General features: G+C 32.4%; 2 protein-coding genes across 2 annotated transcripts in view; one reads left to right on the top strand and one right to left on the bottom strand.

Annotated features, from left to right (window-relative positions):
• On the bottom strand, positions 2219-4932 carry LOC105155956 (expansin-like B1). Its single transcript, XM_011071946.2, has 4 exons — positions 4686-4932; positions 4046-4152; positions 3242-3550; positions 2219-2635 (listed from the first exon to the last, which is right to left on the bottom strand). The coding sequence occupies exons 1-4, from the start codon at positions 4831-4833 to the stop codon at positions 2432-2434; spliced, it is 768 nt and encodes a 255-aa protein (XP_011070248.1). The 5' UTR covers positions 4834-4932; the 3' UTR covers positions 2219-2431.
• Positions 11081-12161, top strand: part of LOC105155957 — a 43992-nt gene continuing 42911 nt past the window's right edge. Inside the window, exon 1 of the mRNA XM_011071948.2 lies at positions 11081-11318. Coding sequence (XP_011070250.1) covers positions 11166-11318 — 153 coding nt within the window. The 5' untranslated portion in view covers positions 11081-11165. The remainder of the gene's footprint in view (positions 11319-12161) is intronic.

The following is a 12161-nucleotide window of genomic DNA, read 5'->3' on the forward strand; positions in this document are numbered from 1 at the left end:
ATGGGGGGTTCATTCTTCTCCAACCGGCTGATAGTTGCCTACGAATAGAGAGCTCCTCTAATGGGAGAAGACAAATTCTGCTTTGATATTACAACTTTCACCTTCATGCAACAACTTTAACTGAAATTAATTACTTTATTTCGTATTTATAGTTTAATTTCAATGTCAATGTCTCCTTTATACACAAAAACAAGCAATAATTCTCTCTTTTTTACTATTTTTTTCTAGCATCACACCCATAGTTTCTTCAATTAAATTCTAAATCTTCTTTCAAAAACACATAAAGGGCTTTTTTAATATTAGTCTTAATTATAAATATTTTTTATTATTTAAAAAATTATAAATATTGTTCTAAAATTATCTAACAAATACTCCCTGCCCCCCTCATATTGAGCTGTTATAAAGGGGTATTTGTTAATTTTTTATAATTTTAGACAGTATTTATAATTTTTTAAATATTAAAAAGATATTTATAATTATAAAAAATTTCAGGAGAGCCCGTTCTTGAAGAAAAGGAAGTGAACTGGATTTAGGGCTTGAGAGATTGATCTTATTTTAGGCCCAATTTACTTGGATGGACTGGGCCAGATACTGGACCTGGTCCTTCATTTACATGCAAATTGCCTGGGCCTATTATAATCAGCTCGGACAGGGATTATGACAAGCCCCCTCTATGTTATTCCATCAGGACCACTTCGATTAGATTGATCGAAAATTACAAAGTTGTCATCAGTTATGTATAATAAATAAAAAAAATTAATTCAAACCTCGTTTAAATTTAAATTAATTATATGATAAATGTAATTCAAAAGAACAAAGAAGGACAAGATGAAGGGAGTGCGAGAAAGAGAAAATTCATGTGTGTGTGTGTGTGTGAGAGAGAGAGAGAGAAAGGCTAATTTGAGAGTGAGTTATCTTATGATAGGATTGTTTGTTAGTGTTTTTGACCTAATCAAAACTACTAGATATATCGAAACACTCCATACACAAACCCTTGTCGAAATTTTCAGCATTCCAAGAGCAAAATTTCGTCCATGTCATCCTCCAAAATCAGCCAACCGTTTATTTGACCTAGACAAAATTAAACCGGGTCAGTGGTTTGGTCAAAAGTGGATTAGGCTCTCATAGATTAAGCCCATGTCCGATGAATCTAAATTAAGTCTAATTTAATTTTAAGTCCATCACTTTAAGTCCTTTAACCCAATTAAAAGACCCAAATTCACTCTCTCATTTAATTTATAAACCCAATCCATACATAACTCAAGCCCATCTAAATTAATCCAATTACTTTGAAATGCCTAAAACCCAAAATTAACTAATTCAATTAATCAATCTTTGAAAAAATCCAACCTAGGGATTTATAAATAAATGATCCAATCATTTATTCTATCTCCAAGAAATTATTTAATTATTCTCTACCTTTCGAAATTAATTTCATCATAATCTGGTGATTGGAGTACGATTCTTTAGGTTCACACTCAATTAGATTTGGGCGTGTGTTACCAATATAATTAATTAAATTAAGTTTAAGTAATTATTTTTCATTATCCAATAACAAAAAATAGCAGGTTACCATGAGCGGTCGTATAGCAACAGTCCATGATACTAGAGACTAGGTGAATTATGCGTGAACATTTAGGCTCTGAGTTTCATACGGGTACGTTCCTACTGTCAACAGTCTCTCGATCTTAGTCTAAAACATGAAATTGGGCGTCGGTTCCCATCCTTGACTAGGCATTTATGCTTCATACTCGAGATGCGTTTACTCTACTAATGATTTTAGAAAATCCCTTCAACTTGTTTATCCCAAATTTTATTAAGCTTCTGTACACGAGTACCTTCTACACCCTAAGATAGGACACAAATAAAGTTGTGTTGTATATTGTTGAAGAAGCTAAGTATCTACAAACTATCTACAGTGGTAGTATAATGGGGGAAGTCCATAAAACCCATGGTTCGAAATACACAGTGGCAAAGGCAGTTAAACTAAGGTATGAATTTATGTAAGCTTTATTTTTCCAAAAGTATGTTGGGTCTGATTAAGAGTATGTAGATGGACTACGAGACTTTGATCATTAAAAGCGCAAAATGTTCATTAATTGGCATAAAGACCAAAAGTGTTAACATTAAAAAGATACAGAACTAAAATTGCTAGATCCTTTAAACTTACAAGATAAAAAATACAATTAAACCAATACATATATATATATGTAGATGCTTTAAAACCAACATATATAGCAAGCTTTTATTTATTATTTATACATAAACCACAAGTACCTGATTGTTGCTACAAAAAAGTGTACAAACGACATTCTAAAAAAGTAAACTAAAAAGGAAACAAACGTACACTGCTAGCCAGCAAGCCCAACTGATTATAAACATACAAATATGAGTACGTGGTACTAACATTACACACACACATACGTATAAATTAGTTAAGTTGAAATGAAGTGTCGTAAGCAACTCCGGCCTTCCACTCACTGGGAATGGCACTTGCAATCTGCACCCATTTCCCTTCACCATAAGCGCCACCGGACACTTGGAACCTCATGCTTAGAGCACCCACTGGAGGGTTTGCCATGTCCCACACCGCACCATACGCCCTGCGCATTCCCCTCCACTCCTTGCAATCCTCCTATATATATACACACATGCATATATATCAACAATATCTAAACGTTTAAATAATTAATTATTTTAATTATATTATTAACATTTCTTCCCATGAAAATAGCTTCTCCTGGTTCCTTTTCAAAATAAAAGTTTAGATAAGGGTTGGAAAGAAGTTGAGAAAATACACTATATATAATAAAAAAATAATATCAAATGATATTTTTTTAAAAAGATTTCATGAAATATATTTATATATACATATATTAAAAAATAATAATTTTTATCTTGTTATAATATAATTATTAATAACAGATTTTGCATAAAGTTTGTCGATGGACAAATAGAGACACGTTCATAGTGTCAATTCTGTTGGTTGTTATTCATTGTCATTACGTATATGGAAAATTTCTTACCCGAATCAAATTTGGTCGAACCAAATCAATCACAGAACATGTATGTGTAAACCAATCACACGGCAAGTGTATTGCACTTGTCATATGATTTGTTCAGGTTCGGCCGTATTGAGTCCAGACTAGAATTTCCCAATACATCACGGACTATATTGTGCGTGTGTATAGAACTAATAGACAAAAGGTGCGTAAATAAATGTAGGTAGGCGTATATGTACCTGCCACAGTTCAACAGCAGTGATGTCGTAGATTCCAGCTTGGTAAATAGGTACAATGGCCAAGTAATTAGGGAACTTGCTGTGTTCATGAACTTTGAACATGAGGTTGTTGGAATAGCCACACGGAATGCGTCGATACTCGACGTCGACTACACCGTATGCAAAGAGATCGGCAGCCATGTTGGGGCGAGCCAGATTGGCGTAGGCGCGCAGGTTCAGAATGAAGTCTGTGTTGTCTCCCTCCCCATAGTCCGTCACCACAACCTTTGTTCCCTCATCGCTGCAGTGTGATGGGATTTTGCACCTTACCTAACAACATCCATTCATGAGTGGTGCATGCACATTTGGAAAGAGAATTCAGAACTGTACTGGATTGTATATGATCATGGTTGTCCTTTTCATGCATTTTTTAATGTAATTAATTAGTGTTAAATTTCACGTCTTATACATCTAAAAGTTCAAACTGTTAAATAATTATTTAATATTAAAACTTTAATACGCTTTCTGACCAGCAAATCGTGAAATTTAACTTTCTATTAACGAACGATGAGAAGATTCGAACTTAATACTTCTTGTTTAGTCCGACTCTTATACCGTGTTAAAATGACCACATGCACGTCAAGTAACACCCTCCCCCGTTCGACTTTTGCACATAAAAACCTTTCTTTTCATATATGGATAATAATAAGATTTAAATCTGGTTCGATTTTATACTATGTTCAATGATCAGATTATCTAAAAGTTTAAATTATTAAGAAAAATTATTTGATGTTAATATATTATAATTAAGTGAATTGGAGTTACCTGGTAGCAGGCTCCACAGCCAGTTCCATTCCTGTAAAGCCTCGAGACTCCGCTCACCTCACCGTTGTTCACTGTCCTCCCATATTCTCCAAACCCACATGCTCCAGCTGCAATAATTATTCATCAGTTACCATAACTTATTATATTATTATTTTATTTTAAATCACGATTCGTTATATTATTATTAATATATTTAAAAAATTTATATTAATATAACTTTTTTTTGTAATAAAAAAATTAATAACCCACTGACACTCTATCCACTTATAAACACAACATGCATTATTTAAAAACAAAAAAAACCCACAGCATGCATTATTATTTAACATAACTAATTAATTAATATTACTTTATATAATTGTATACGCTTGTAGTCTGTATGTATATTATGCTTAAATTTCTAGAAATTTTAGTTCGAACCAAGTCCCATTAAACTCAGCCTGATCATGTGACGAGTGAAAGATTATACTTATTGTATGATTGGTTTATAATCTAACAAAATGATGATCGATTATAGCAAGTGTACGTAGTAACACATATAATATAATCGACCAAATTTTATCAAACCTCACTCGAGTAAGAATACATTTCAGGAAAGTTAATTAGAAGGATAGAGAAGAAGGAAGTAGAAGGCACATACTAGGGTTTCCATAGCAGTCGGGGCTTCCATAATAGGTTGCTCTAGAGCAGACATAACTCTCCTGGCCATAACTCAATGAGGCTGCAAGTAGAACAACAATGAGTTGTGAGAAAATAAGGTTGTAATGGTTTTTAACAGTTGAACCCATATCTTGACATAAACAGTAGTGATGAATTAAGGGTAGCTTGTTCTGATCAGACACAAATCAGCAAGAATATTATACAGAGAGAAAGGTGTGTGTAAAATCCCTGCCAAGAATCTGATATTTATAGCTCAGATTTGGGACCAGCTGGCGGCACTCAGGAACTTTTGTCAGTGGTTTTTTCGAATTTTTTACAAGTGGTGGGATTCAGGAGAAGTGTGGGCCGGAGATATTATTAGAGACATCGATTTTGACTCCTTAAATTTTCTTTGGGATGACAGTTAGTGCATATGCTAATCATGGTTATGTAATAAAAAACAAATTGAGTTCTTGCAAGAACTGTCGTTGGGCTGCTGCTTTTTGAGGTTATTGGTTTTAGGCCTACCTTCTGCACTACTACACACGGATTCTTAGCTGTTTCTGCGTCACGGAAGCGCGCATGTCGATCATTATCTCTAATATGGAGTTATGGTACTGTGGGACGCTTTAATACAGAATATTAATGCTCTCTTTTACACTTATTTTGATAGCTATTCAGTACGTAAATATGGGAAAAAATTGCAATTTCGATCCCATAATTATAGAGGAGTCAATTTTAGTCGTGTTGGAGTTCAATTTATCTATTAGGCATTGCAACATAAACTGGGGAGGAAGGAGGTAGGAGGATCACTGCGCTGTTCCATAGAGATGACATTTGAGAATTATAAATTTATGGGATAATTACCTTATAGCCCCTACAAAATAAGCAAATTATCGTTCTACTTCGCATAATTAAAGAAGAACTAATGTTTGTGGAAGAGCTAATAGAGATCCGAATAGAAATGCTAAAAAATTAAGAAATAAAGAAATAACGATGATGAGAGTAAAATCGAGTTATCACTGTACAAATAAAACCAATTGAGAGGTTCAGAAAATACGAAAGAGAAGTAGCTATATTTGTTCCTCGAGCACATAAACTATTAAATATCGAGGATGAAATTTTTATTAGGAGGGGAGAATTGTAACATCCACAAATTTTTAATATATAATTGTGGAATTAATCGATAAATATTTACAAAATTTAGTAAATTAATAAATAAATTATAGATGAAAATTGAAATATATTAAAACTTGAACGGAATAAATTGGAGCTTATTATAATATTTAGGAGCAAATTATATAAATTAAGAAAATTAAAAAGGACGTAACGAGTACTTTGAATGGAATTGGGAGGTGGGCCATCACCCACCTCCCAACCTCCATGATATATATATATATGTATGTATGTATATACAAATCACAATTACACATCATATTGTACACATACAAAACCATTGCAATTTCTTTTTCTCTTTTAGAAGGCGCGCAACACATGTAAGAATTTTTACTTTAATTTATATTAATTTATATAATTATATTATTTATTAGTTTGTTTATTAAATGTTGTTTATATCAATGTACTATTTAATCAGAATATTTTATGAATTTGGTTGTTTAAACTATTGTCACATTTGATAAAAAGAACTATGATGTGAATAGAAAGAGCTATGATGCGAAATGAAATTGATGAGTCGGCGTATTAAGGAGATTCATTTGAACGTTATATAATAAATGGTGACATTGAGTTGGTAGAGATAATCACCATATCACCTTCTGGTAAGTAGACTAGAAAAAAGGAGTTTAATTTATTATCTTGTTATGAGTTGGTTGTGTCATGTAATAAAGTTAGTGATATTAAGAAATTAAATTGATTATATTCTACATATGATGCTCATTTTAGTTTGTCTGAACTATATTTGATGTACATGTATAGATAGCACTGGTTATTTGCTTACTAAGTTGCAGGCTCACTCCTCTGCTAATATTTTTGAGATATATATCTCTACCCATGGAAGCCTAGTTCAAAATCTTGTATTTCAGTCAAGTCGGGCCAATATATAGTTTTTCTCTTCACCCGTTAGTACAATAGAAGTTACATTTGAAAATTTTTAAATACGAATTAAGATTGTGAATAAACTGTGAATTAATTATAATAATTTACTGTATGTTGCTTGTTATGCATATTTAGCAAGGATTGAATTGTGTGCAATAACACGTATGAATGGGGTTTACTTTAAGTATGATGTTTATGAGAGAGATAATTATAATGCCGTTAGGGAGTGCTACAATTATATTGGAAATCGTAGGTTGCTATTTGTGACGGAATTTGTGACAAATTTGCTACCGATAATTATTGGGTGCACAAAATAATCGTTGAATCCACAGAAAGAGTTTTGAAGAATTTGTGTGTAATTTGTAAAAATTCGTTGCAAAAAATGGCGCAAAGAGAATCTGTCGCTGCAAAGATATTGCAAATGCGGTGATTTTGCAACAAAATTTGCAAAGGATGGTTGTCACAAATTTAGACGAAATTACGACCAATTCACGACGAATTAGGTGCAAATTAGTTGGAAGAGTAAATGGCGTTGCAAAATCATTCTAAAACTCATCGTAATTCGCAACAAAATTTTAGAATGGTTACCTTTCGCAATGGATTTTTTATTATACATATATTTTTAATTAAATTTTATGTAATATTTTATATATATATGCTTTTAATTTAGACCGTTGATTAAATTTAGTAAAGTCTAAACCATCGATCTTATTTATTAAATTTGAGCCTTAGATTCAATCAAATCCAATGGCTATTAATAATGTAACGTAATTTTATAACTAAAAATAAGAAAAAATTAAAATATCTAAAAATTGCCAATGAGTGACACGAAATCACGTGAGGGGCATATTTGCTTTATGATAAAAATCACGTGAGTTTGCTCATTTCGTATATAACAGTGGGTAGTTTGTATTGAACCCGTATTTATATGTATTTATATATATATGTGTGTGTGTGTGCGTACATACATGAGATAAAAATACAAAAATATGATATTTCTGCATGATGCCAAACTTTGAGCATATTTCGATCCATCCCGAAATTGGATCGACCTCAATTCCATCAGAAACAAAATGATGAACACTGTTGACTCTAGCAAGTGACCAAGAATCATCTACAAATAATTAAAAGATATGCATGTTTACATCATACCATTATTTCCTTTTCAGGCATCTCGTTGCTACACCTGTGGATCAAAATGATCATATGTGCATGAGGGCAAAGTGCAGTGGTTGGGAATTTAAAAATAAGGACAGTCAGACCAATAAATGAGTAGGGTTCATGCTATCAATTCAGCCAGCAACAACTATCCAAAAAGGACTTAACACAAAAAAGGGAACTTCGTCTAACTTCTCACCTTTCCAGATGTCTCTTTGCCCCAACTTCTGAACAATGGTGGAGTAGCCATGAAAGGAACAGGCAATTGGGCTTCTCGAACATGCACAGATGCTCAGTCACGAGTGACTCGTCGGCTGCAATGTGGATGCACTGATCCATTTAATCAGGAATTGTAATAATTTTGTATTTGTTGGTGTTATGGTTGGGATTAGAGGGTTTACTTTTCTTAAGGAAAAAATGCAAGCAAACCTCATTGTGATATTGCAAATGAGTAAATTACTCATTTATGAAAAAATAAATAGCGATTTACCTCCCTATAATTTTTGAAATATAATAATTTACTTTCATATGATTTTTAAAATGAAACAATTTACCTCCCTGTATAAGGAAGTAAATTGCTTCATTTTAAAACATATAGGGGGGTAAATTGTTATATTTTTTTCATAAGGGAATAATGTACTCATTTTCAGTATTACATAAGGATAAATTGCTATTCATCCCTTTTCTTAGTTTTTCGCAGGGTTTTACTGTTTCCAATTGATTAAGACCCTTTATACTTAATTATTTGTACTGGCTATAGAGTTGTTTAGTGAAGTTAATGACGCTAAATATGTACCAAGGAATTGCATTTTAATAGCTGGTGTTTGCGGTTATATATACGATGAGAAACAATTACGATATATTTTTTGATAAAGGAAAAAACGCAAGCAGTTTCCTGTGATATTGCAAATGAGCAAATTATCCCTTACGAAAAAAAATAGTAGTTTTTCTCCCTATATTTTTTGTAATGCAACAATTTGCCCCCTCTGTGTTTTTTAAATGAATCAATTTACCTCCTTATAGAGGGAGGTAAATTGTTGTATTTTAAAAAGTATAGAAGGATAAATTGCTATATTTTCATCATAAGGAGATAATTTGTTCATTTAGGCCATGTTTACCTGATGGGAATACACAATACATCCGGGCTAATCGGGATCATCAGTCTGTTTACTTGCAAAATGTGCGGCCCGATACTGACGTCTGAAGCTCGGTTCATAGCTGGATTAAACACGATATATGGATTCGGGCGAGAGGGGTGGGATTCGAATCTAGACCAGCTATCTGATCTTTCATGCTCTGCTGGTTTGACTTTGTTACCCTCAACTTAGCTCTCTCTCTCTCTCTCTCTCTCTCTCTCTAAATATACCTTTTCCGACCGCCAGATCCACGCGCCGTCGCAATGACAGAGTTCCTGGCCGCCGAGCAACCACCAGAGCCACCACCTCCATCCACCCCCACCGCTGCCTACCATCTCCACTCCCACCGCAAACCCTTCAAGCACGACCTTCTCCCCATCCCCAAACTCGTCTTCACTAACAGCACACAGACCTTATCCCTTCTCAAATCTACTCTACTCTACTATGAGTTACAAGTTTTATGCAAAAATGGTCCTTCCATTCATTAATCTCCCAATTGAAGTTTAGGGCGTAGAATTGAATTGGTTCTCATATTGGACTTCAATAACTATATATCCACCCCCTCACATTTATGACACCTCCTATAGTTATTGAAGTCCAACTGCCATATTGGTATGGAACTCTAGGTGTCATATTGGTTCCTATTTGATCAACTGCCATGATCATGGATTTTGAGAACTCACATTGTAGAGAACATAAGAGATTCATCATTATATCATGAAGAGCGATGAATTTCTTTTATATATATATATAATTAACCTCATGCATGCTCTGACTATGTTTAAAACATATATTTTTAACAACTATGGATAAAATAGTTGCGCCAACCATGAACCAAGTCATAGTCATTCTATGCACAAGGATACTGTAGAAACTTAAGTCTAAAACCTAGTTAATGCACTATTGTAATAAAGGAGAATCAAGCCATACCATGCCTTATAGGCTTCCATATGACACCTCTTATAGGTTGTTCGTTGAATTAATTTGATAACCTCTCATCAACGCTCGCTAAAGTACGCATACGTCACATACCATTATCTATTGAAACGTGACAATCATCACATGAACGTATAACTTAGTATAAGTTTTAGGTGAATCGTTGTCGATACTTTGTCTCAACCGATTCTATAACTTGAAACATTATAGATCGACTACAGAGGTTGATTTGATACCATCATCAAGATCCAACCACGTGGCATTTATGACCTAAAGATTTCAACCAAATGCATATAATAAAATACAAGACATAAGATGAAATATGATCAAATAATAGTTCTCATTAATTAATATTTTATTAAAGAAAGTTGTTTAGAATGATTGCCATATTGATGGTCTCCAATTTTAGCATTCAAGTACAAAATGTTAAAATTTTAAATAATCTTACCTTGTAAATATTAGCTACAAAGTAAATTAAAAACTTAATATATAAATTGATAAAAAAAATTAAATTAATGAACTTTACATCATTTTTTCAAAAAGCTTATAAAGTAAAAACCATATAATATCACAATACACTGTAATTAATAAAATTGGTCTCTCATTAAAAAAGTTTAAAATATTTTATTTTTAAAATAAATAAACTTTTATTTTTTGAACACAAATAATTAAGAATTTCCTGAACCAACAGAACTGTTAAAGAAATATCAATAATTAATAAAAATTACAAAAATGACAAAATTAAGATAAATCCCGATTAATGAAAACTAAAAAAAGAAATCTTTTAAAAAAGTAATTACAAATTTTATTTTATCAAACACAAATGGTTAAAAATTTTCATGAATTAACAAAATCATAAAAAGATTGTCAATATAGGAAAATAAAAAAATAAAATCGTTGCCTCATCTAATGACTCCAAGACATAGTATGAGCGAAATTTTAATTCGTACTTGATTCGATTAGATTTATATAATAAGTATAATAAATTAAATTTATAATTGATATATAATTTAAAAAAATCGATCATATAATAAATGCAATTGATTTGATTTAACCTGAATAAGAATTTTTTTATAATTGTACAATTGTTTTCCGTTTTTGTTATAACAGTTTCTTCTAAAACCCCTTTGCCCTGTCTTCCGGGTAGGGTTTAAGCTTCAAGCATCACAGCGTACGTCGGACAGCCGTAGCATTAGATGGAGCCAATTGTAGCTTCACTCTGGAGCAGTTTCCGGCGGGTCCCTCCGGTGGCCATTCCGGCAATGTTGGACTGTATATTGGCTTCCACCGCTGCATCTCCATCATCTCTTTTCTCTGCTCTTCTCAATGAATTTCCCAATCTTACTAAGGTAATCTATTCACGCGTCAACTGCACATTTTTGTTCTTTTTGAGGCCGAAATTGCTACGAGAACTTGATGGAACTTAGTACTAGCTAAAAAGTTTGTCCGCGTCCTGTATCTTCAGCCAAATCATCTCAGCTATTTTTTACATCTTATTTTCTTGCGTTATATGCAACCTATAGGGACAGTGCACATTGCCCCAAGCTATTCATTTGTGTGGACGACGCCTTTGTGAAATGTTTCCAGAACCCCTGATTTCATTTAAGATGGAATGTTCTGTTGAATTCGAGGTAGTTTAGTAATGTGCATTTTGCCCCTAAATTTTAAGAATATATGCATTTAACCACTTAAATTGTTTGAAATCTTTATTTTGGTTGAAAATAGTGGAATATTTTACCAAACTATTGTCATATGCTACTTTATTAGTTAATATCAATATATAGTTATTTTACTTATTTATAGTGATAAATATAGTTATTATCTTCTATTTTTTTTTAAAATTTTAGGTATTATTAGATAATAAACAATGGTTTTTAAAGTTTGGCTCCAATAATTATCATGATATATGAGTACATGTTTATTTGTGTAGTACATAGGACTTCAATTTGGTATGGATAAGAAAGGTAATATGTTTTGATGTTTTATCTCTCATTCATTCCTTGTGTGAACAACAAATATTTAATGTACGTGCATTACCTATGTTATCGTAACAATAATTAGAGGAATAATTACAGAAATTAACTTTTATTTATCTCACATACAAAAATTAGGAATAAAATAAAGTATTTTATAATTACAGGTGAGTTCATTTGGTTTTATTTTCCACATATAAGTAAATGGATAGTTGAGGA

Source organism: Sesamum indicum, linkage group LG2 (genome assembly GCF_000512975.1).
Source record: "Sesamum indicum cultivar Zhongzhi No. 13 linkage group LG2, S_indicum_v1.0, whole genome shotgun sequence".
NCBI classification, from domain to species: Eukaryota; Viridiplantae; Streptophyta; class Magnoliopsida; order Lamiales; family Pedaliaceae; genus Sesamum; species Sesamum indicum.